The sequence below is a fragment of the Lagopus muta genome, chromosome 4 (genome assembly GCF_023343835.1).
Source record: "Lagopus muta isolate bLagMut1 chromosome 4, bLagMut1 primary, whole genome shotgun sequence".
Taxonomy (NCBI): domain Eukaryota; kingdom Metazoa; phylum Chordata; class Aves; order Galliformes; family Phasianidae; genus Lagopus; species Lagopus muta.
The window spans coordinates 68,442,920-68,468,063 of NC_064436.1; the positions used below are offsets into that span (position 1 = coordinate 68,442,920).

The 25,144-nt window shown below is 50.7% G+C and overlaps 1 protein-coding gene across 7 annotated transcripts; it reads left to right on the forward strand.

Moving 5' to 3' along the window:
• The first annotated feature begins 2,577 nt into the window (after positions 1–2,577).
• On the forward strand, positions 2,578–24,962 carry RNF24 (ring finger protein 24). Of its 7 annotated transcripts, none has more exons than XM_048943677.1 (7): positions 2,578–2,652; positions 4,230–6,091; positions 16,274–16,423; positions 20,609–20,651; positions 22,156–22,197; positions 22,640–22,719; positions 23,534–24,962. In XM_048943677.1, exons 2-7 carry the CDS (start codon positions 6,000–6,002, stop codon positions 23,670–23,672), a joined length of 546 nt encoding a protein of 181 aa, XP_048799634.1. In that variant the 5' UTR covers positions 2,578–2,652; positions 4,230–5,999; the 3' UTR covers positions 23,673–24,962. The 7 variants fall into 7 exon arrangements, with proteins under 7 accessions (XP_048799634.1, XP_048799636.1, XP_048799637.1 ...); XM_048943676.1 differs by having other exon boundaries at positions 2,621–2,708; XM_048943679.1 differs by lacking the exon at positions 4,230–6,091 and having other exon boundaries at positions 2,589–2,652.
• Positions 24,963–25,144: the final 182 nt, after the last annotated feature.

A 25,144-nucleotide genomic window follows, 5' to 3' on the forward strand; every position in this document is an offset into this window, starting at 1 on the left:
ACCCATGAGCAGGACCTGCTCCACTCGTTGGGCTGGACCTGATGCATAAATTGTGTGGATGGGTGCGTGGAGGTGGGTCAGCCGTGGGCAAACCCAGAGAAAGCAGCCTTGTCCCTGACTCACAAAGCAATTTGTGAGTCAAAGCTCTTGGTTGAACGCACCCGACCACAAGGAGGAGGGAGGAAACAAAGTCCTGCTGATGCCACAGAGGGAGTGGAGAAGAGTTCAGAGGAAGAAGCACTGAGCCATACTTCCTCAGATAGGATCTTCCCAAGAAGGAACTTCTGAAGGTCTTCTGTATCCCACCTCAGATGTGGAGATGGGGTGGGAACTCCCTAAACACCTCATCTTTGCTGTCCATGCCGCCTCTTGGTTCAGACAGCAAAGCTACCCTACAGACCTCAAGGGAAAGGAGGGAGAATAGGAACCAAGGAGGGACCAAATGGCTGCTACATGTCCCCATGACTGGGCAGAGACAAGGTACAGGGCAGATTGGCTGTTCTTATGTCCCTTCTACCACTGTCACACACCAAGACAACCAAAGCCCATTTCTGCTGGCTAAGGTGAGCACACACCGCATCACTGATAGAGGGGCTGAGATTTCAGCAGCATAGACCTCACCCAGAACTACAGTTTGGGAAAAAGCCCAAGGGAAACAGCCTCCTTCTCCATGCCCAAAGGTGAATCAACCACAAGGAGGGAAGGTTGAACCAAAATCTTCCCACCAGAGCTGATGTCTTCTGTTCATCCACCTTGGGTTGCATGTGTGGATGCAAGCCTAACCACAGCAAATCCAACAATGTCACCTCCTACAAGCAGCAAAGAGCCTGGCCCTGTCCCACAGCCCTGTTGTGATCCTCCAAGGCAAACCCATAGGAGCAGGAGAATTTCACGGGACAAAATCGGGTCCCATTCCCGGCTTGTCACCTCATTCCTCCTGGAAGGACAACAAGTTTTCCACCTTCCCAGGAGGCAGATCCACCCTCCCTTATCACCTCATCTCTCCACCATAAGGTCTGGGCATGCAAGCCTGCTGGATTTCAATTGCCTTCACCCATCGAGTAGGAAAAACTGGATCTTCCCATTAATAAAGAGCAGTGTGATTAGCGGGAGAAAGTGAATGCTGTGGCTTTCTCTCAATCGAGGTGACGAATCAGAGCTTGGACATGCATCTTTGCTCCCCTGGACATCCTGTTTCGGGGTGCTGCTGTCCGACAAGCACTGTCAGCCAAAGGGGAAACTGAGGCTGGAAAATGTACAAATAGGAGCTGATGAACAGAGGCAGAAGCCTTGCTGGCCTTCAAGAGGAGCACCCATGATGGCCATAGAGCTGCTCCAGACCCAGCCACAGTCCTGAAATGCCAAAAAAAGCAGATTTTTCTCCCAGGATGTGCTGAGGACACACTGCATGCACGGTTCCAAGCTTTTCCAAGGGAGGAATGGCAGAACCTGATCTCCAGCTGCATTTGCTTCCCAAATTGATCCCAACCCTGCAGGGCCAAGGCTTGGCAGGCTCTTTACCTGGAGCACAAGCAAACAGCCACAGGCACTGCCAGCAGGTTTGGGCACACCCCTCTATGCAAGGTGAGGATTCCCACACAGCAGGAATAGGACTTCAAATTCCAAAAGTCAGCTCCTTGCATCACCATTCAGGCCGTGCCCACTGCCCTGGGCAGCCTATTCCATGCCCACCATCCTCTGGGGCAGAACCATTCCCTAACCCCCCCAACCTGACACAACCCAGTGCCACTGATGGCCATTCTGTGGCTCAGGAGGAGCTGATGCGAGGCGTGATGCCCACAGTTGGGCATTTTATGGGTCAGTTTCGTGTTGAGCAACGCATCTCACCCAGGAGGGAGGTGAGGTCACAGAGCATCCAACCACACCTTGGGAGGCTCTGACACCTCCTGCCAACCCCATCATCGTCTTCTTCATCACCACACTCACTGGCCTCCAATGCCACCACCTGCTCCCACTTCACCATCCCCACCTCTGCTGCCACCAGGAGCGTCCCCTCCTGTCCTCACACCGCTTCTATCCCCGGTGCCATTCCATCCCCAGGGCCACCCTATCCCCTAGCATCTCATGCTCCCACAGCCCCCATCCCCATGGTCCCCCTATCCCTATTGCTCACGTTAACTCTCCATTCCCCTTGTCCCCTCCCCCCCCCATCTCTACTGTCCCCATATCACCCCTACCCCCACTGCTCTCCATGTCCCCATGGTCTCCAATGCCCCAGTTATGTCCCCACTATCACTTCGTCCCCGTTATACCCCCCAACGTCCCCATCATCCTCTCTGCGTCCCCACTGACACCCCCGTCCCCTACGTACCCACATCCCCACTGCTTCCTATGTCCCCATTGTCACCCCATCCCCATCACGGCCCCAACATCCCCATCACCACCAAGATCCCAATAAAGTCCCCATCGTCCCCCAAGCCTCCATTACGTCCCCAACGTCCCCCAGCCGCCCCCCCCCCACTTATGACGTCACTCCGCACCAACCCGGGCCGCGCCGCGCATGCGCACTCGGAAGCGCGGTGGCCGTGCCCACAGGCGGGCGGGCGGGCGGGCGGGGTCAGGCGGGGGCGGGGCTCCATCCGGGTCCCTCCCCGCCAGCGGCAGAGCGGCGGCCGGGCTCGGGGCGAGGCGGTGAGTGCGGGCCGGGATGGGGCTGAGGGCTGCGGCTTTTTGGGCACCCCGCGGAGGTACGGAGTCCTCTTTTGTGCTGCTCTTTGTGTTTTCCCTATGGGGCGCGCTCTCTCCCCTAGGGCGGGGATTCCCCCATCCCGTTGCACCGCTCTGTGGGGCACGGATCTCCTTCCAGCACCCCTGTGGGGCAGGGATCTCTTTCCAGCACCCCTGTAGGGCAGGGCCCTGCTCTCCTGCATCCCCGTTGGGCAGGGCTCCCCCTCCAGCATCCCTGTGCTTCAGGGCACCTTCCCCATGCAGTCCTCTACGGGGCAGGACCCCTTTCCTATGCACTGCCCTATAGGGCAGCCCCCTCTCTATGCTGTCCCCTATGGGGCAGCCGCTTCCAGCACTCCCTGAGCAATCCCCTATGGGGCAGGGATCCCTCCAGCACCTCTGTAGTGCAGGACTCCCTCCCTGTGCACTCTCCTATAGTCCCCTCCAGCACCCCAATGGTGCAAAACCCCATCCCTGTGTGCTGCCCTATAGGGCTGCTGCTGCCCTCTCTGCTTTGTGCGTTCTCCTCCTATGCACCCCCCAAGTGCTGTCCTCTATGGGGTGACAGCACCCCTATGAAGCTCCCCACTTGAAGGCAGCGAGGACACCCCCACCCTGTGCCCACTGGAGACAGCCTTGTCCTGCATTAAGGGTGGGATTAAGCATGGCACGAACCCCACAACCCTCAAAGTGCAGCACAAAGGGACAGGAGACAGTTCCCCACCCCGTGTTTTCTCCCTACACCCCAAAAAGAGGATCCCCACCACCGAGCCCCGAGGCAGCGTGCCACAGCAATGTGCTGTGGGCTGCTTGGGCTAAAAAAAAAGAAGCCCAGATAAGGGGGAAAATTAAGAAAAAATGAGATTTAGGGATGGAAGCGGTGCAGCGGGGCGGGCGTTCCTGCCATGCAGGCACGTACTGAGTTTGCTGCTTTTGGCACCAGCTGCGTGTCGGTCCCTTAGGACTGTGAGCTGCAGGGGAAAAATGCACCTCTTGGGGTGGGTTTTTTGGTGTTTTTCTTTATTTTTTTTGTTCTTTTTTGCACTTTTTCTGCTCCTCTGCTCCTCTTTGTTTGGGGAGGAACGCATCTCCCATTCCCGAAACCCTTTGCACTGCACGTAGTGGGGTTTTGCTATTCCCGTGATGCCCACTAACAAAGCACAGCCGGACCCCGTGAGCCATTCCCCATTGTGCATATGGGGTTTTGTTGTTCTTTTTTTTCCCATTCCCCCCCCCCCCCCCACCTTTGGCAGGAGCTGTGCATTACATACAGCTCTGGCACGCTCCCCGCCTTTGATCTGGAGCTTCCTGCCTGCACAACGTGTTCAGCAGCACGCGAGCAGGGACGCGGACGGGGCTGTTTGCCTCTCCTCATCCTCCCCCCCTCCTTTATTTCACCCCATAAATCTTGCAGGAGGTGTACTCTGGCTTCCAGGTGTTGGGACACATTTTGTGGGATGTGGGGTGAAATAATGTCAGGTTTGCATGATGTGCTCGCAATGGGACTGAGGCTCATTCGTGGGCTTTTTTTTTTTTTGCAGGACAGTAAAATGCAAGTTTTTAATACTTCTTCAATATTGGATTCAGTATTGAAAGCTCTATGAGAGTCATAGAATCATTGGGGTTGGAAAATACCACTAAGATCATAGGGTCCAACCACTGACCCTTCACTACCATGCCCACTATCCCATGATTAAGGTTGGAGGAGACCTCTAAGATCACCAAGTCCAACTGTTGACCTGTCACCACCATGCCCACTAGTACTTTTCCTTGTGTTTCTCCAACTTATCCCCCTCCCCCATTCGCACATTCGGTTTAATAGTGAAACTGTAGCCTGAGTTCGTAGCAGTGCTTTTATTTTTTTATGATGGGTGTAAACAGAGCAGCCTCGAGCAGTGCTGGGTTAGTGGGGCGATGGGCTCTGTTGCTGTGCTCACAGAGGCTCCAGCTGATGCCTCTGCAGTACAGTGCCATCTGTAGCAAAAATTAAACAGATTTGGCCTGGAGCCTGGAAAGACAACAAACTTTTGGCCTCAGATAACTCAGGGAGGAAGGGTATAGCTCCCAGCAAATGGAGAGCTTGGGGGCAAAGTGGAAGGAACTCAAAATGCAGTAATTGGTGTATTTAGAGGGGGGGAAAAAAAGGGAGGGCGGTGCTGACATCGCCATGGTGTGTGCCTGATGCATCTTCATAGAACCGTATCATCTAACGAGATGGGTTGGAAGGGACCTTAAACCCATCTGGTCCCAGGGCTTTTAGCAACCATGGATCGAAATTCCCAGCCATCCTGAGGGCTTCTGTGCTTGTGGACCCCCCCCCTCTCTGCACCTCTTCGTGGAATCGTTTAGGTTGGATAAGACCTTTGGGATCAGCGAGTCCAAGCCAACCTCACGGCGGCTGTAGTAGAGAGGATGCGCTGCACGGCCCATCCCACTCCCTTGCACCACAGGACCTCAGTGGAGCTGCTTAAAGAACATCTGCATTGGGACAGCAGAAGGCATTGCAACCTCCTCTCCGACCCTGCCCCTCGCCTGCTACCTCAAAGATCCACGTGGCCCCATTCCGTGGGTGCACAACAGTAGGCATCCTGCAGCCATCCCAGCGTTGACGTGACCTCAGCACGAGGCTTTTGCACTTGGTTGCTCGGTGGTTCCCATGGAAAGCGTGCGTCAGAGCACAGAGGGCGGGGTTTTGGGGAATTCCCCTTGCACTCGGGTGTTTCAGAGCACGGGGGTTCTGTTTATTTTTGTTTCCTGCAATGGCTCATGGAGAAGTCATCGTTTGTTGATGTGTGATAACCTTCCTTTGCTTCCAACGTCCCTGTGCCGTGGCTCAGACTTTGCCTGGGGAGTGACGTGGTGTGCTTTGGCTTGGGAAACTCAAGGCTGGAGGTGATGCTGGGAAAACAGCAGCAAGGATGGGCGCTGAGCAGCTGATGGAGCTGTGGATGGCCCTTGTTTGTTGCAGTGGAGTGGCACCAGAGGGCTTTTAAGGGTCCCTTCCAACTCAAACCATTCTGAGATTCTATGACAGAAAGCAGCAGCACTGGTGTACGGTTGTTGCCTGTTGTTTTACTTGACAGCCATGCTAAAAATTCATTTTTTAACCTGAAAAGTGGGAGCGTGCTGAGCATCTTCTCCGCATCCAGGGATGTGTGGTACCCAAGTGCTCAGTGGGACTGGAGTCGCATTGTTCTGGTGCTCAGAGCTGCTTTTTCCTCTCCATCACGCCTGCAAGTAACTCAGATTTGCGTGTCCTTAAGCCCTCATTAGTTCACTGATATCTGCAAGTGGTTGAACCTGAGTGCTTCATGAGGATGGATCAACACAGGGTTGTGATACCGATGCACGTACCCACACCTCACTGTGGCCCAAACCTGGATGCACACCCGGGCAGCGAGAGGTAATGACCTCATGTTGTGCTGGGGTGGGTAAGTTGGATACTAGAAAACTTTTCCAAAGAGTGGTAATGCATTGAAACAGGCTGCTCAGGGTGTAGAGGGCTCACCTTCCCTGGAGTTGTTCCAGAACCGTGGGGATGTGGCAGTGGGGGACGTGGTGAATGGACGTGGTGGGATGGGTGAGGCTGGGCTTGGGGATCTTTGTGCTCTTTCCTGACCTGAGTGATTCATGAAGTGGCCTTGGATGTCTCAGTGCTGCAGCTGACGCCTTGCTCATCCGGCTTAAAGTTTGCTGTCAAAGCACAAGGAGCACACATGGTTTGTTTTGCAGCTTTTGTGCTCCCTGCATCACTGCTTTTGTGAGGAGGACGAGACCGGAGCAAAGGGCTCGTTTGTTTCCATGCTCGCTCCTTCTGCTCTGCGAATGTGGGAAGCAGCCAAGCCCTACTCCGTCTGGTTTTTATTACCGTGGAGGATCAGGCTGCAGGGATCAGGCTGCTTTTAACTCACAAAGCACCCGGCAGGAAACCACGCCAGTTCCCAAGCAGCGAGAGAGAAACTGAAAGCTGTCGGCCAGGAGATCAGCCTTGAGTTTATTTTAGCTGTTTCCCAACACCGGTGCTCCGGCTGCTTGGAAATAGTGGAGTGTTTCACAGCTCCCTGGCTGGGAAGAGCATTTTTGGGGGGAAGAAAAAAAGCCAACAACAAACAGCTGTGGGGCTGGAGCGGAGCAGGGAGGTGGATTTTGACCTATCTGGCAGAATGGAAGGCAAAAGGTAAGAGGGTGGGAATGCAAATATCCCATGCGATGGGGTTTGGGGAGCCCTGGTTCATTCTGGTTGGCGCATTAATCATAGAGTCATTAAGGTTGGAAATGATTAATAAAGTCCACAAGTCCACCCCACCCCACCATGCCCACTGACCATGGCCCTCAGTGCCACATCTCCACTGTTCTTGAGCACCTCCAGAACCAGTGACCACCAGGACAGCCTGTTCCAATGCATTGCCACTCTTTTGGAGAAGAAACGTTTGCTTATATCCAACCTGAAAATGCAAGCGTTGAATATCCAACCATTCAGTGCATCCTGTCACTGGAATGGCTCCTCCTGCTTGAAACAATATCCCGGCGCTGGGTCGGGATCACAGTCAGCTCCTTTCTGCTTGGAGCCAGTTTTGCAAACGAGCAAATATTTCTGCCTGCCTTTAAAGATGCGCTTTTGCCATTGTTCTGCAGAAAGCCCTCAGCTGGGCTGGGCTTCCCCTGGGGCAATTTCCTGGCAGATTGGTTATGAAGGCAGCTGCGTTTTTAGTTTTTCTTTTGTTTCCCTTTTGCGAGCTCAGCTGAGCATGTACACATGGCGTGGAACAAAAGCCGGCCCTGATCTGCGCCGGCGCGCGCCCGGCAGCTGGCATAAAAGAGAGGGTGGTCCGGGCTGAAACTGTGGATGGAATGAGTTAGCTTTCTTCTTTTGGACGGAAATTTGGATGTTTTGTATCTTGTATCTGTGCGTGCAAACCTGTAGTGCTGGTGTGAATCTGTGCTCCCATTTGTTTTTGTCTTTTTGGAGTAATGCTGCAGGGAACTTGCTTTACCAGTGGGGTTGGACTGGATGATCCCAAGGGGTCCCTTCCAACCCCTACGGTTCTGTCATTCTGTAATTTCCAGTCAGATCAGCCCAAAGCTCAGACCTCAGAGAAAAGAAGAGGCTGAGTTTATGCAACCCCTCAAACGTCCATCCCAAAGCAGATGGGACACTGGTACAGCATCCCCCAGATGGGATCCAGCCCCGTGGACATACTGCAAATGCCCCTTACCCTCATCCAAAGGGCTTTCAGCGCGGGCTGTGCTCTGCTTTTGTTGACATCTGGTTGGAAACTTCTTAAATCCTCTGGCGAGGGGGTAATTCTAATCCCTCTCAATGAGATCAGCGGATTAGTGTCTTATAAAATTGGAGGATTAGCTTGAGCCATTTTTTCTTTATTTTTTTTTTTTTCCCCTTCCTTTCTGTGCAGCATCGGGTCATTGCCGTACCGCTACTAAGAGAGATGAGGGGCTTTGCACTTTAAAAAGCTGAACCAAATTATGCGATTTTTCACAAACCAAAGCATTGAAAAGTATATCTTTAATCCTCGCCCATGGATTTTTGTGCAGTATCAGGGTTTTTTTAGCGCGCTGGCATCGCACTGCGTGAAGTCACTCAGCTGTGGATGGTTTGCAGCCTTTGTACAGGTAGGCATTGGGCTGAGTTGGAGGGTTTCCTTGAAGGAAATCAGCAAAACTTCTTGGGAGTGGCATTGCTGATCCTCTGTTGGTTATCACAAAGAGTTCAGGACCCATGGAGAACGTGGCTACGTCATGATGGGATGGAGAAACTCTGCATCGTGCACTTATTACAGCCCATGCCTTCGTCAGCATGCGATCTACAGCAGCTTTCATGATGCACAATGGAGGTTTTGCTCCAACGCTGCTGCACTGCCTATGTTTGCAGGGTTTCCTCGCGTAGCTCTTTCCTCAACCCACAGCAGCTGTGATCTGGGAATGCCTGGCTGCCGCCCAGAGCTTTTAAATCCCTACAAAGGCAAACTCATCGCTTCCACTGCCCTAACGAGGCCATGGGGCTCTCACTGAACTGTGCCAGGAGCCGCCGCGGTGACATTTCAGCAGCCTTCATCCCGTGAATTCAGATGTGACTTAATGCAGTGGCCCCGCAGCGTGGAGAAAGAGCTCCTTTCCTTCCCCTGCAGAATGCAGAACGGCACGGCTGCGTAACCCCATCCTCATCATCTCATCCTGGGGCTTTTTTTTCTTTGCCAAAAATGAGCATTTTGCAAATGCAACTTTACATTTTGCTAAGTTGGGGAAGGCGGAGAGTGGGCTGAGAGAGCTACAGTAACGTTAAGAGTGTGAAGATCTGGGACCTCACCGTTTGGTTTTAAAGGATGTGCTGGCCATGCAAGACTGCAATTTAATACTTAGATCAACTCAAATTGTCTTTAACTCATAGTAAAAGCATAAGCAAGGTTTCCTGGGCATCATGTGGTCCCCTGACCTTTAAGAAGATACTCGATGCAGCCCTGTGCTCGTCACTGAAGCAGCTCGTTAGCATCAGTGGTATATTATGCCTTCTAGGAGTTGATTCAGAGTCCAGGAATGCATGGAGCTCTGACGGCTGTGTTGCATGGCAGAGAGCCTCACTGCTGTCCTTGTCTTGGCAGCCTTGGGAGGGGGGTGGAAAATAGTCAGCAGGCTTTGTTCAACCTACTGCAAAACAAGAGATAATGGCCTGAAATTGTGCCTGGGGAGGGTCAGGATGGATGTTGGGAAAAGTTTCTTTGTAGGAAGAACGGTCAGGCACTGGCACAGCTGCCCAGGGAGTGGTGGGGTCACCATCCATGGAGGTGGTGAAGAATCGTGGAGATGTGGCACTTGGGGACATGGTCAGTGGGCATGGTGGGATGGGTTGAGGTTGAACTTGGGGATCTTAGAGCTCTTTTTCAACCCTGATGATTCTAAAAGCAACCCAGATGCTAAGCAGCGTTCTCTCAAGCCTTTCTGTGTCAACAGCAGGGCCTTAACATTCATCTGTACTAATTGAGGGTTAAATTGAGGAGGAGACCTGTATTTCTTTGGGTGAAATGATAAGTTTGGGCAGAAGATGCTCAAAGTGCTTCTCTGTCACCTCCTGGCTATCAACACCCGTGGACTCTTGGTGTTCTCCATCTCACTGCAGTCACGGAATCATAGAATCACCAAGGTTGGAAAAGACCCCTGAGATCAACCAGTCCAACCATCCACCTATCTTCAACATCCCCCACTAAACCGTGTCCCTCAGTGCAACATCTAACATTTCTTGAACACCTCCAGATTCCACCACCTCCTTGGGCAGCCCATTCCAGTGCCTTAACACTCTTCTCAGAGAAGTATGCAGAACAGGAGGACAGGGGATTTTCAGTGACCCCAAATGCTTTGCAGAATCCATTAGCAGAGCAGAACGAATGCTGAAAAATTTCCCTAAAACCCAGTAATTTTGTTAAACCAGAGGAAGGGCAGGCCAACTGCACAACTCCTTTTTTTTTCTGTAGATAATAGGAAAAATACCATATGGTGGTGACATGGTGACGGTATATATTCCCAGGAGGCTGAGGTTTGGGTTATTTGGGTTTTCCCAAAGAGTTTTTGGTGCTGTCAGCATCTTAACATCCAGCCCTCACAGAAATATTGAGGCTTTTTGGGCTGCTGTTCCTTAGGGTTTATTGGCGATTTGGGTTTGGTGTCCAGCTTTTTGCATCAAGCTGCTTGTTCTTGTGACATTTCTTACATTACTTATTATAATACTTACATTACTTATTTATTACTTTCTTATATTCTTGTGAAAATTAAGAGAATGGATCCACTGACAGCATTTTTTTGAGGACCAAAATCCAGGTTCTGGGCTTGAAGAGAGCAGCAGGCAGTAACATAAAGGCTTTTTTTTTCCTTTTTTTTCCATTAAAGGGGCTTAGGAAGCAGGGGTGAAAGGATCTCAGGGGGTTATAGAATCCATCTGCTTGTCAGTGTTAAAGAATGGAGAAAGCTGGTTGCTTTTTTGCTTTGCAGAAAGTGATTTGCTTTTGTTTAGCATGGTGAGGTTGTCTCAATCAAAGCCAGATTGTTTTGCTAGTAAGGATATCTTTGGAGCATCTGTTGTCTGCATCCCTCTGCTCTTGTCATCCAGATGTAATTTACAGTCCATACAATCATAGTATGGCTTGGGTTGGAAGGGAACACAATGATCATCAAGTCTGAACTCCCTGAATGGCTTTGGTTGGAGAGGACCTCAGCGATCATCTAATTCCATTTTCCGTGTGTTTCAACGCTGGGTTTCGGCTGGCGGAGCTTCCAAAAAGCCCATTAATTGGGGAAAACCCAGTAAATCAGGAAATTAGCACCTGAACAAGGGATGGGGCATGGTTCCAGGGTGAGCACCACGAGGGATGCTGCCAGAAGGAGACGCAGCGCATCCTTTCCCACCGCATCTTGAGCTCAGCAGGTCGTGACATTGCATCTGGGACAGAGCCACGTGCCAGGTAAATGGGCAAAAAAAAACTCCACAGAGCCAAAGGGAGAAAATTCCTCAAGCATTATTTCATCACGGAGCTGCAATTGAACCGTATTTGGACAGTCTGTGTGCATCCAGCATCCAGCGTCGGTTTCCCGAATGCAGAGCTCCGGACGCACGGATCCTGTGGCCACTTGACGAACTTCCTGTGGCTTTACCAAAACTCACTGCATTGCCTGGAAATTCCAGCAAAACAATTGCCAGAGCAGCCCAACAGCTGGCTGCTTTCCTCCTTCCTGCTGCCGTCATCCAAGGGCAGCACAAACGCTGGGTTAGCCTGGATAAAAAAGCAACAGTGTTTGTTTTGTTTTGTTATTATTATTTATTTTACCTTTTTTATTGTCTTTTTTTCCTGGAATTTGCAAGATCTGCCTCAGCAACAGCGTGGAGCTGATGTAAGCTCAGCAATGGGAGCTTCTGCTGACCTATTTTCTGCATCTTTCTGCACCAGCAGCACTGAAAACCTTCTCCCATCTAAAGGTGCGCTTTGAAGGTCACAGTGTCTGCTCAACCAACTGAAAAGCATCCCAGAAACTCACCGAATAGCACAGCACTGCTGGTGAAGCTGCCTTGGTTTTTTTTCTTCCATTTATTATTTGTTTGAAGACTTTTAGACCTTTCTGCTCGCTGATCTCTTCACTGTATTTCCACACTGAGGGGGTTAAATCTCAGCGCTCAGCATCGTCTAACCGAGGAGCAAAGCCAGGGAATCTTGATTCCTGTTCAAAAAGCATCAAATTCTCTCTTGAAGGGAGGGAAATGGGGATCAAAGGTCCGGAACGGCTCCTGCTGGGAGTCCAGTTGGATTTCTTGCTTGTGCATGCACCAACGACCAGCGTGCAGCCAAAATGGGGAAAATGAGCAGCTTTTGTTCCATCTGACAAGAGGTTTTATGGCGTTGGTGACCCAGCTGCAGTCCCACGTTGGGCAGCATCCTCCTGGACGAGCATTGCTGCTGTTTCAGGTTGGAAAGCTTCTCTGAAAGAGTGGTCAAGCACTGGCACAGCTGCCCAGAGAGTGGTGCAGTCACCGTCCCTGGAGGTGTTTAAGAGCATGGGGATGTGGAGCTGAGGGATGTGGTCAGTGGGCACGGTGGGATGGGCTGGGCTTGGGGATCTCTGTGCTCTTTTCCAACCTTAATGACTCTGTTGTGGTGGTGGCGATGGCTTGCTGGTTGGACTAGGTGGTCTTTTCCAGGCTTAATGATTCTAAGGGACATCAAAGATCATCGTGTTCCAACCAGGGCTGTGATGTGGATGAGAGCTTCCCTCCAGCCTGCTGGCTGCGCATCGCTGTCTCCCTGCTGGTGTCAAAGTGCCCAGAAAGGGGAAAGTCTGGAAGTCATCCCACTAAGCACACACAATGAATAACATTTATGTTGTGGATTTATCGCATGGAAGAACACCCTGCTCCGCAGCTGACACCAACCTCGGGAATGTTTTGCATTCATTTTAACTTCCACCCAAGTTAACAGCCGAGCTTTTGGGTCAACCTGTGTGAAACACTTTGTGGATTTGTGCCAATGCCTTTGGAACAGGAGATGTGTGCCTGTTACCCAGCCAACCAGATGTGCTGTTGACCCCCAAACCAGCCCTCCACCTGGGCTAAACTTAATAGAACGCTCAATGCTCGCATGGCCCATTTATACAGTGGTAAAAATTAATAATAATTAAAAAAAAAAATACATCTCCCAGCAATTCAGTGCAGGTCTGGTCCCCCCTTGCTGCAGTTCGTCAGTGCAGGAAGATAATTGCCAGCCTTGCTCATCGCTTTGAGATCTTCTGATGAAAGCTGCATGTAAGAGGCTGGCTGTGCTTATTCAGCGCATTAAGTGCTTGCTGTTATTATAATAGGGATTAATTTGGCTGCGTGGCTTATTTGGGTTTGCCTTTAACTGCCTGGCTTGTAATCAGAGCAAAGTGAATGCTGCTGGAGCTTCGTTTCCTGACTTCCCTGCTTGTTCACCTGGCATTAACCATCACTGGGGTTTTAATTAACGTGTACAAACCAGCATCTCCTGCTGGGAATTTGGGAATTTCCTACTCCAGACAGGATCCCTCCCCACGGGGAAGTCTCATCCCTATCACAAGGACGCTGAAATCCCTTTAATTTTGTAAGCCATCACGTCTTTCAACAAACATCTTCATGGGAAAATCTGATTTTCCCTCCTTTGGTTTCATCCTGGCCGTTGTATCGGCGCTGTGTGGTTTTATGGTTTTGATGGGTTGATGGTGGTCTTTTCCAATAATGTTTCTATGATTCTGTGATTATTATTTTGTCCAGCCCACCCTTGGGTCTCTCATAGGGCATCCCTGGTTTGGGGTTTTTTCACTCTTTTCCCAGGTTTATCCGTGTGCAGGTCAATATTTCAAGCCAGGAGCATCCAGCATCTTCCTACCCACCAAAGTGGAGCTAAACCCAGCCCAGGGGCATTTTCCAGGTCCTGTTTTGCCCCAACGTGGGTGCTGGGGACCCTCGGTTGGGAGAACACAGCATGAAGGCTTTGGTTTTGCCTCAGAAAGCAGCCGTCCTTCCCTATGGCACTTTTTATTTCTCTTGGCTGCGCTCTTGTAAAGCTGGAGCAGATTAAAATACGGTTCCTCCCCTACCACGGTCCCAACAAAAAAAAAACAAAACAAAAAGAATACCAAAAGCTTGGCTCCTCAAAATCATCCAATTTCAGTCCTTTTAAAGTTAACAGTTTCCTGGATCCCTGCACAGGATTTTTTAGCTTCTAACCTCATTTGGTCGCAGGACCAATGTAGAGGATGAACCTGTTGTGTGTTCCTTGTGTACCTAGGGACTGTCCAAAGGAGAATGAACCCCTGTAGGAGATGATGGCCACTTTGGGGGCATCCCTTTGGGGCAAAATACTGATAACACTAGAAAGATGGAGCTCTCATTGTAGAGATCTTTGAAGGGCTCGCTTGTTTTCCTATGGCTTTGGGCCAGCTGCGGTGATTTGAGGCCCTGGAACTTGTCCAGAGAAGGGTAAAAGAGCTGTGAAGGGACTGGATCTCAAGTCTTAGGAAAGACAGCCAAGGAACTGGGATGGGTCAGTCTGGAGGAGAGAAGGCTCCAGGGAGACCTTATGGCTCTGTATGAGACCCTGAAAGGAGGTTGTGGTCAAGTGTGGGTGGGCCTCTTCTCCCACGTAACAGTGATGAATGGTGTTGGCTTCATGTTGTGCCAGGGAAGGTTCAGGTTGGATATCAGTGGTGATGCATCTGCATAGCTGCCCAAGGAAGTGGTAGAGTCATCATCCCTGGAGGTGCTCCAGAACGGTGGAGATGTGGCACTCAGAGATGTGGCCAGTGGCCATGGTGTGGGTGGGTGGGATTTGGGGATCTTGGAACCCTTTTCCAACCTCAGTGATTCTGTGATTCTATGGTTCTGTTTCTGTTCTGTTTGAACAAAGCCATGGAAGTTCAGGGTCTAGATGAGATTGCCCAAAATGCCCAAACACCACTACTTTGTTCTCAGTTCACCATCAGCACTGCCTGTAGCCCTCAGTCTGATTAGGAGGAGTGTTACAAGGAGTTTAAAACAGAATCAGTCCTGTGCTGGTTGGTTGCACTGTTTCTTCTCGGAGATCTCTGCTGGGTTTGAGTGCTTGGCTCAGTATTGAATTGTTTTGTGGATAGGGCTCAGTGCAGCATCCCAGTAGCACCATCTTCAGCTGCTTGTCTTCCTTCAACCTTCAGTAAACCATCCTGCTTTTTCTCCCAGCCTGTATTCTCATAGATGATTTACAGTCCTCAAACCATAAGAACACATTTTGCTTACATGCAATCACTGACCATAGTGGATTCCAGAGCAGTAGCTGGAGTAGAAGAGTTGCTCCCAGGGTGCACTGTGGTGTTTGCATCCTCTTTTAATTCCCTTAACTCTCTCACCCTACAGAAACAACTCAGTTCTTCGAGGCAAGTGCCACAGCTGCAGAGTCTCCTGTGCATTCTGGTGATGGGGACAGGATCCATCCATGCTGATCAACTTGGTTGAGTTGAGTTGTGCTAGTGGTAGGATGGAGCTCCTGTTGTAGGGACTTTTGTAGGGCTTTGGTTGAGTTTGGGTTAAACTCTGTGTATATAGGTGCTGCTTTGCTGTGGAGCTGTGCCAGCAGCACTCGATGGTATGGGTAATTTCTGAGAGTTCCCCTTTCTTCTGAATGCTGAATTCATGCCTTCTGGGAGTCCCTGTTCACTGCAGGTGAGTTGGACTACATGACCTTTAAAGGTCCCTTCCAACTCATATGATTCTATGATGAATCCAGGCCATCCATCCAGGCTGGATGTGGCTCTGGGCAGCCTGGTCTGGTGGTTGGTGATCCTGCCTGTGCCAGGGGGGTTGAAACTGGATGATCATTATGGCCTTTTCAACCCAGGCCATTCTTTGATTCTGTGATGACTCCAGCAACCTGCAGCTCAGATCTGGTGCTTTTCAGCTTTCATTCCCCAGGATATCCTTACCCAGATCCCATGCTTTTGCCCCATCCTCACTTCCTCCCCAAAACCCACATCCACACACAGCTGAAAACTCCCTGCTTTGGGGGAATTTTGTTGTTCCTCAGGGCATTTAATCTGCAAAACAGGCTGCAGGTGGTTTCCCCGTGTGTTGTGAAGCTGGCACTGCCCACCTCCCGTGGGCAGTAACTGATGAAAGGAAAACCAGATAGGCTTTGTGACTTCCTCCTTGAAGCTGCGGGTGGGGAACTTTGTGTCTGGCCAGAGGTGTTTGTGGATATTCAAGGGTGAACGGCTCCGCGCTGAAGATTTGGCAGCAAAGCAAAGTCATTGGGCTGCTCTTCCACCCGGCTCCAGAATGAATTTGATTGAAAAAGGGACATTGGGGGTGTGCTGAACATGCCTCCAATCCATCATCCCACAGGAGCAGGGATGGGGCTTGCGCTGATGCTGGAGGTCGCTCGTTGGTGTGCAAACTCTGCAGGGGGATTTCTGCAAAGTGAGGGATTGGCCTTGGAAGCTGCCAGAGGGGAGGGGAAGGAGAACTTTCCTAAGGGCCTCCCATGCTGCTGACCCTGCAGACAGAGCCTCACGTCCTTCTGTTTTCTCCCTTTCCTCGCAGCCTACCCATGAGCTCGGATTTCCAGCATTACAGTTTCAGGATGCCGAACATCGGGTTCCAGAACCTGCCTCTCAACATATATATCGTGGTTTTTGGCACGGCCATCTTCGTCTTCATCCTCAGTTTACTGTTCTGTTGCTACTTGATCAGGTAAGAGAGCTGCCCTGGCTTTCTGCAGGAGGTGACCTCCTTCAGGTGAGGATATCCCACAGTGTTCAGTGCACAAACTGTTCCTGTTATCCAGCATCGAATCAAAATGGCTTAGGTTGGAAGGGATCTTAAAGATCACTGAGTTCCAGCCTGTGGACTTAGGCTGCTCATGCAACCCTCAGGAAACGTGTGTGGTAGGCTTCAATCTGGGTGCAGAAGTAGGATGAGAGGTGATGGACTTGAAGTTGCAGCAGGAGAGGTTCAGGTTGGATGTTAAGAAATATTTTCTCTCCAAAGGAGTGGTCAGACAGTGGAGAGGGCTGTCAGGGAGAACGATGGAGTCCCCCATCTGTGGATGTGTTCAGGAACCATGGAGATGTGGCACTCTGAGAGACAGTGGGCACAGTAGGGATGGGTTGGGGTTGGACTTGGGGCTCTTGGAGCTCTTTTCTAACCATGATTCTGTAATTGTATGGAAGTACTCACCCACACTGGGAGAAATCGATGCATTGGTCAGGAAGCGACGGCGTCACCTTTGTGCAGGGAGCTTCATCCTCTTGTGTGGTGACAGCTTGATGTGACCCATGAGATAGTTTGTATTTCCCATTCTAAGCAAAGAACGTGCTCAGCACTCTGCGTCACGGTGTTCAGATTCAAAGCAGCGCCATCCATTGCATCTCAGAGTGAACAGTTCCACAGGCAGTAAAAACAGCAGATAAGTATTTTGGGGAGCTCCTACATGGGAGTGAAGCGTGGTTAACCAGGTGGCCTTCTCCAAAAGACTCAAAAGCTGTGTTTTATGGCTCCTGCTTTCTGCTTAGTGTTTCAACACGTCTCCCTCTTTAATGAGTAACTTATGTACTGTGCACTTAAGAAATGTTTAATACCTGCTCCGTTCGTTACTGTACACAAATTGCTCATTGAACAAAGCTGTTTGGAGATTAATGATGCAGGGGTGATTTGTTGACCTGAGCGATGGGGAAAAGGAAGGGAGATGGTTGTTCCTATTTGGGGTGTGCTTTAATTATTTTACAGGCTGCTGGGAAGGGAATTAAGCCGCTAACTGAGAAGCAAAATCCCTTTTGCTGGAGGGAAAATGGAAGGCAGGTGGGGGAAGATTGGGAATCGAGGCAAATTTGGTGATGTGCTAATGGTGCTCAGAAGGCTGAAGGCTGTATTTTCCCCAAGTACAGCGGAATCTATATGGCTTCCCTGCAGAACTAAGAGGTGTCTGGACTTTCAGAGTGTTTTCCTGGGCACTGGGTCTTGCTGGGTGTGTTCTGCCCTGAAGAAGAAACAACAAGTAGTAATGTCTGAGAGACCAAGCCAGAAAATCTTTAAATTTAGAAGTTGGAGGCGTGTTGTAAGAGAGAGGGTGAGTAACCACAGGGAGAAGCCAGCGAGGGAAGTGGTGAGTTCTGTCTCTTGCTGTCTTTAGATGAAGACAGAGTGCCCTCCTGGAAGAGGCGTCTTGGCTCCCACTCCCAGAAGTAACGAAGTGCTGTTTAACGACCCATGATAGACAGGAGGCTGGATTAGATCACCTCATGATCCCTTTATAGCCCTTAACTGTTGCGAGTCGGTGAATCAAACCAGCAGCACCAGCAGCTCTGGGGTTGGAAGTCCTGCATGCCCAAAGCAGCCCCGTGCCCTGGATTTGGGCTGTGCTGTTGTTCCTCTGCAGCACTCACCACCTCCTTTGGATTTGCCACAGAGCTGAGCTCCCACATCTCAGCTTGGGTGAGGTTTTTTAAGCTTGAGGGTCAGCTTGTAGCTGGGCAGTGAGTAAGGACTATGCACAGAGCACCCCAAGTGATTGCTTTCGGATGGGTCAACCTCAGTGCTCCACTGCTGTGGTGGTGAATGGCGGAGCACTGCTAGAGCCTGGCTGCATAGCAAGCAAATACCCAGAGCTCTGCAGGATTCCATAGGAGGATTGGATATACGAAGCAAGATATTGAACTCAAGTTGGATTTCTCCCCCTCCTGAACCAGCTGCTAAAGCCTCCTGGATTACTGCACGCATTCCTGACCCCTTCTACATGGCTTTAACATGGGGTCACAGCTGGAGGCTGCAAAAGGTGAGGTGTTAATTTAATAGTGGGTCAACCACGTCCTCCCAGAGAAGCAGAGCATTGAGTGCATGCAGTGCATCCTCTCCCTCCTGGTCTGCAACTCGCACATCTGCAAGAGCTGGGCTAACAGCAAGCAGATCTCATGGGATTTTAGATGGTAGGGATTTAATGGGGCTGGGTGTGAGCTCCAGCCAAAAGAAAGGAGGGAAGGATTGCTGCAGAGCTCTGCTGCACAGCATGCATCCCTCCCCCCTGGCAGCCGCCTTCAGATGAGAAATAGGGAAAAGGAAATGAAACTTTGCTGGAGCTGTCTGTGTCTGCTCTCTGCTGCTGCTTTCGGAGGATAAGGCTGCAAGAAGGTATAGGCTGGGATCTGTGGGCTGAGGTCAACTGGATGGGCTTCAGCAAGACCAAGCACTGGGGAGGCTGCACCTCACATGCTGCATTCAGTGTTGGGTCCCTCTCTAAGGGAAGGACATTGAGGTTCAGGATTGTGTCCAGAGAAGGGCAACAGAGCTGCAAGGGGATCTGGAACACAAGTCTTCTTTTGTCTCCTGAAGAGTGGTGAGTCATACAGTCTCAGAATCACAGAGTGGCCTGGGTTGAAAAGGACCACAGTGATCATCCAGTATCATCCCCCTGCTGTGTGCAGGGTCACCAACCATCAGACCAGGCTGAGGTATTGGCACAGCAGCCCAGGGAGGTGGTGGAGTCACCATCCCTGGAGGTATTCCAGAACTGTGGAGATGTTGCACTTGGGGACCTGGTGGAGATGGGTTGGGCTTGGGGATCTTAGAGCTCTTTTCCAGCCTTCATTATTCTATGAAGGGGATAGACCCTGTAGCAGGGTCTGTTGTGATAGGAGCTGAGGAAATGGTTTCAAACTAACAGAAGGCAGATTTAGACTGGGTTTAAGGAAACCCTTTTTCGCAGTGAGGGTGATGAGGAGCTGGCACAGGTTGCTCAAGAGAGGCAGTGGGTGTCCCATCCCTAGGGACATTCAGGTCAGGCAGGATGGGGCTCTGAGCACCTGATGGAGCTGTGGATGTCCCTGTTCACTGCAGGGAGTGGGACCAGATGGCTTTGAAGATCTCTTCCAACTCGAATGATTCTACGATTCTATGATTTCCTCTGTGTTTTGATCTGTTGCCATGTATTTGTGGCAGATGTGTGGGTAGCAGCAGTGGCTGGAATTCCTGCAGGGTCACAGCTCCTGGCACGGCGTGGATGCTCACCACAACCTGGGGGCTCACATTACAGCAGTTGTGTGGGGTGGGATGGACCCATCTGGCCCAGGATCCTCTCTCAAAGCCACGTGCTCAGTGTGTGGATGCCTCCCCCAGAGCTCTCCCTGCTCCACGCACCTTGCACACTTGACTGTTCATACTGTTCATGTGCTCATGCTGTTCTCAAGAGGTTTTTAAGCAAAGTTATCCCATGCAGACCTTCCCACATAGCACCCGCACTCATCTAGCAGCACTGAGCTGCTTTTCCCCCTTGTAGGCTGTCTCCAGCAGCAGATTTCCCTTTTCCTATCTGTCTTCCATAAGCAGTTTCCCAGCCTCAGGGCTCCTTGTGAACAGAGCTGGTTCCATCCCACTTGCTCCACTCTTTGCACATTGCTGCCAGGCCCATCCTTCCCATTCCAATGGATTTACCCTTGGCTTTTAGGTCACCCAATTTCTGAGAAGCATCTTCAGAGAAGGCTTCTGAGCTCCAAACCGGGGCTCCAGAGCTGCCTTCCTGCATCCCTAACCAACCTCTGCTGCATTAAAGTGCATTTTTTTTTTTGGTTGTGTTTTTAATTCCAGCATTTTTCTGGAGGGATCTTTGCATGCTAATAGGATGGAGATATATATTTTTACATCTTGATGTTTGCATGGAAAATCGTGGAGTTCAGAAAAGGGAGATTGTGGGAGGTCCTGTGCTGACAGCTGGATGCAGATGTCATGTATCCAGCTATGTACAAAATCACAGCCCAGACTCTTGAAACGAGTGCACCATTTCAGGAAAGAAAGAAATGATTCCATAGGAGAGGGAGGGAAATGGAAGGGGGTGTTGGGTTGTTGTGGTGATCCTCATTTTCACTTTTCTCTCTGTTTTAATTCCAGGCTCAGACATCAAGCACACAAAGAGCTTTACGCCTACAAACAGGTGAGGTGATGAACAGTCTTCTCCCTTCTCCCTTCTCCTCCCTTCTCCTTCTTCTCCTTTCTCTCTTCTCTCCCCTTCTTCTTCTCTTCTCCTCTGTTCTTTTTTCTCACTTCTTCTTCCTCCTTCTTCTCCCTTCTCCCTTCTAGATTGGCTGACAACCAAATCCACATAAAGGCTGTGAGTTCCTTGGTGTTAACACCTTTAGGTTGTGCTTTCAATCCTATTGGGAGGTTCTTTCCTGTTTCTTTCTGTTAATGGAACCAACTCACCTGGTTTGAAAGATCTTCAGGGTCACCGAGTCCAGCCCACCTGCTGAGTGCCACCACTGCACCACATCCCTGTGCTCCTCACTCCCCACACATCATGCTGCTGATGCTCTGATTTGGGATTTTCCTGCCAGCTGGGCACCCCATGAGCATCCTGAGCTGCCTGTGGTTGCCTTCAGGTGTTGGCCCTTCAGGGGCAGGTCTTGGTGCCATCAGTTGGATGCAACCCAGGGTTGAGCCCAGAGGCAACAGGAGGGCTCAGCAGGAAAACAAAATAATAGAAATACAGGTATTTTTAAACAGTCTAAAATAAGAGTTAAGTCCCAGGAGCGTGGCTGCAAGATCCCCATATGGTGGGGACATTTCCCACCTTGGAGCCCCCCCTGGAGACCTCAGGGCTTTCCAAACCTTTTGTGAACAGTAACAGCATCGCAGCTGGAGGTCAGAGCAGCCACAGCTCTCCTGGGCAGCACATCTCCAGCTCTTGTGTGCAGCCACCCACACAGAGGTGAAAATAAACACAGGTTCCCACTGATGCATCCTGTTTTCTTCAGGGTTTGTGTCATTTTTCTGCCTCCATCATTCAAGCAGGAAACCTACTTGACATGGGATTGGGCTGATATGGTGTTGTGTACGGTGTTACAATGTGGGGAACCCCCTGGGGAAGGGGTGGAAGTGAAGCTGTACAGCACAGCTCATTCCCCCTGTGCCAGCCCAGGAGGTCTGAGTGCAAGAGGAGACCTCCTGGATTGTGTCCTCTGATCATTTTGTTTGTTTCTTTTGTGCTTTTTGGGTCATTTTTGTGCTCATCCTGTCCTTGCACTGGCTTGAGAACCATCTGTAGGTGGTTTCTGGCTCCTCTGGGGTGTTAAATGGGATCACTGCAGCTGTTACAGCACCAGAGTGCTCATGGTTGTGTATTTGCAATGACAATCATTGCTGATAATATCCAGCAGAAGTCATGGTTTGGTGTGCTTTTAGATTTTAGGCTACTTCTACGCTCTTTCTGCTGTTGTGCTGTAGAAGACCTCACCCTCTACCCAGATCTGTGTATGGAGCTTTGCACTGCACACAGCTGGGGAGAGGCTGGGACTGAAAGCAGAGGATTTTCATTACAATCAGGTGCAGTGGAAAGGGAAAATGTAATAGAAATGGGTTGCAAAACGTGACTTAAAGAGATCTGAGATGCTGGAAACGTGTGTTCAAAGCAGCATCCTGACCCCATCTCTGCCTTGCAGGTAATACTGAAGGAGAAGGTGAAGGAGTTGAACCTACACGAGGTGAGTCCATGTGTGGGTTTGCTTCCAGGGGGGGGTTCATGGCATCCAGACCTTGTGTGGTCCTCACTGCACAACCCTTGAGCAAATTGATGGGATTTTGCTCTGCAAGTGAAACTGTGGGCTCTGGGAAGTTTCCCCAGCAATTAGAAGGCAGATTAAGCCTAAATTGAGCTTTAAACTTCCTTTTATCGCTGTTTAATGACCTCTGGAGCTGCAGGACTTACCACCCCCAGGCTCACAACCCAGGGCTGCACAGAGCTGTGCTAAGCCACACTCTGTCACACTGCCAAGCCAACCCACGAGGCAAAGGGCCCTTTTTTTTTCTTTCCATGACCAAAAGCAATGGGATGAGACAGAGATTTTTGGGGAGCGTTGCCTCAGTTTTGCCAATCTGTGTATTTTTGGCTTGCAGAACCACTGACTTTGTGTGACTTGCTTTCAGATCTGTGCCGTTTGCTTGGAGGAATTCAAGCCCAAGGACGAGCTGGGGATCTGCCCGTGCAAACATGCCTTCCACAGAAAGTGAGTGCAGCAGGCCAGGGGCTGTTATTTACAGCATCACAGAGTGGGAGGGTCAGAAGGGACCTCAGGAGATCCCCTATTGCTAAGATTCTCTCTCAGCATTCTGTTCCCCTGGTGAACAGCCCCAGGGCTCTCAGCGTTTCCTCCTAAGGAAGATGCTTTGGGTCCCTGTTGCATCTGTGGCCTTCTGCTGGGTTCTCCCTGTCTGCCACTACACCGAGTGCGGTGCTCCAGGTGGAAAATCCCATTATCAGATACCTTGGAGCATTTGGAGCAACAAAAGCATTTGGAGCAAAAAAAAAAGGAGCTGGTTTCTGTGTATTTATTTGCATTTTATAAGGTTGGATGTGGCTCTGAGCAGCCTGCTGTGGTGGTTGGAGACCCTGCACGTAGCAGGGGGGTTGAAAGCAGATGATCATTGTGGTCCTTTTCAACCCAGGCCATACTGTGATTTATTGAGTCGTAGGATCATTAGGCTGGGAAAGACCTCAAAAACCACCAAATATAGAGCAAATATATACATTATCACAGAACCACAAGGGGTCAGAGTGGACTTCTGGAGATCATCCAATCCGACCCTCCTGCTATATGTTATTATAAGTGATTATACTCTTGATTTGTGTCATATAGTTGTTCTACATGATGTATTTATGTATATATTTTACATATAAAAGTACTTAAATGATGAATTAAGAACATACCGTTAACAACACTGCAAGGAGGGATGAAAATGGACCAGACCTGGCACGTGGCTGTGCCAGAAAGGTGCTGCTTTGGGGTCCTTATGACCTGTCTGTGCTTTTTCCCCCCCCAGGTGCCTCATCAAATGGCTGGAGGTGCGCAAGGTCTGCCCGCTCTGCAACATGCCGGTGCTGCAGCTGGCACAGCTGCACAGCAAGCAGGACCCAGGCCCTCCTCAGGGTCCCCTACCTGGAGCAGAGAACATCGTATAGCTCTGCATCAGCACAGACTGCCCCGGGGCTGCTGGGGGGTACCTGGAGACGACCAAAGCACTACGGCACCAGCAAAGGAGCCAAGCTGGGGACGGGAGGATGGAGAGCTGAGAGCACTTTAGGGAAGTAGCATCCCTGCGCCCCAAAACGGTGCTTGGCCTCGGAATGGGGTTTTCCTCAGCGGGAACATGGAGCTCAGTGACTGTCGGGAAGCCTCAGCATGATGCCTTGGGATGGAGCTGTGCCTGAATGCACTCATCCCCCTTTGAGCATCACCCAGGAGAGCCGGTGTCCGTCCCGCGCGGTGCTGTGGGCTCAGTGCCATCCAAGGGGGGAATTTTTCACCCCTGATTGCCATCCCTACTGAGGATTGCAGTTTCTCCTCCCAAAGGGCCGCCCAGGGTTTGGGGCCGGGTGCTTTTTGGGGTGGCTTCCCCCCCTCCCCCCTGCTCAGTGCCACGGGCTACCTCAGGGCTCCCTTCATCCCCACCATGGGGCAGAGCATCTCCCATTGGTGCAACCACCTGGTATCACAGCAAGGTGGGGGCAAACCCTGCCCTTTGGGTTCACGTTGAGCCTGGCTCTTTAGGTTTCCAAGCACGGATGGCTCAGCATCACCCAAACTCCCTCCCCAACCCTCCCCGAGTGCCAAAGCTGCTGGGGGCTGCACCACCCCCTCCTCTCCTTTCACCCCATGGGGCAAATTCAGCCCTTTTCCAGGCATCGTTCCCCCCCCTCCAATCCCACAGCTCTTTATGGAGGCGGGGGGGAGGTCCCAGTTTTACCCCACAGCGGGGCTGGGTGGGCTCTGGGGGGGTCCCTCCTGTACAGACCTTGCAACTCCCAAGCCTGTTTATGGAGCGTGGAGCCTCATAGACGTGTTTGTACACTACAAATTCTGCAGCAGAATATTTTTTTAAAAACATTTGCTGTTTTTTTTTTTTGGAGGGGGGAGGAAGGTGTTTTTTTTGTTGTTGTTGTTGTTTTTGGGGGCTTTTTTTTTTTTTGTAAGCTCTATTTTTGTATATTTAATTGCTATTTCAAGATTCTAACGCGTCTTGTTTTGCTAATCACACTATTCTTAAGGAAAAAAAAGAAAAGCAAAGGAGGAGGTTTGCATGTGATTTGACTTGAAATGTAAATAAAGGCAGGTTTTGGATGCAGGGTGTGTTTGAAGGGGGGACTGTGGCCACGGGGAAAGGATCCCATCCCCAACACCTCGCTCTGTGCTGTGTCTGCACGACCTGCATCTCCCAGCACAGCTTCAGGGTCTCATCTGAGACAGGGCACAGCTGAATGTATCATTTCAGACCCAAAGGAGAGGCACAGCAAAGGAGAGCACCAAGCAAGGAGTTTACAAATGGGATGCACTCAGCTTTTCTGGTTGTAAATATTATCCATTGTCAGCATCTCTGTTGTTCTGATCATTTATTGAGGAAGCAGTGTGCTACTTCCAAATCCTTGTCCTGAGA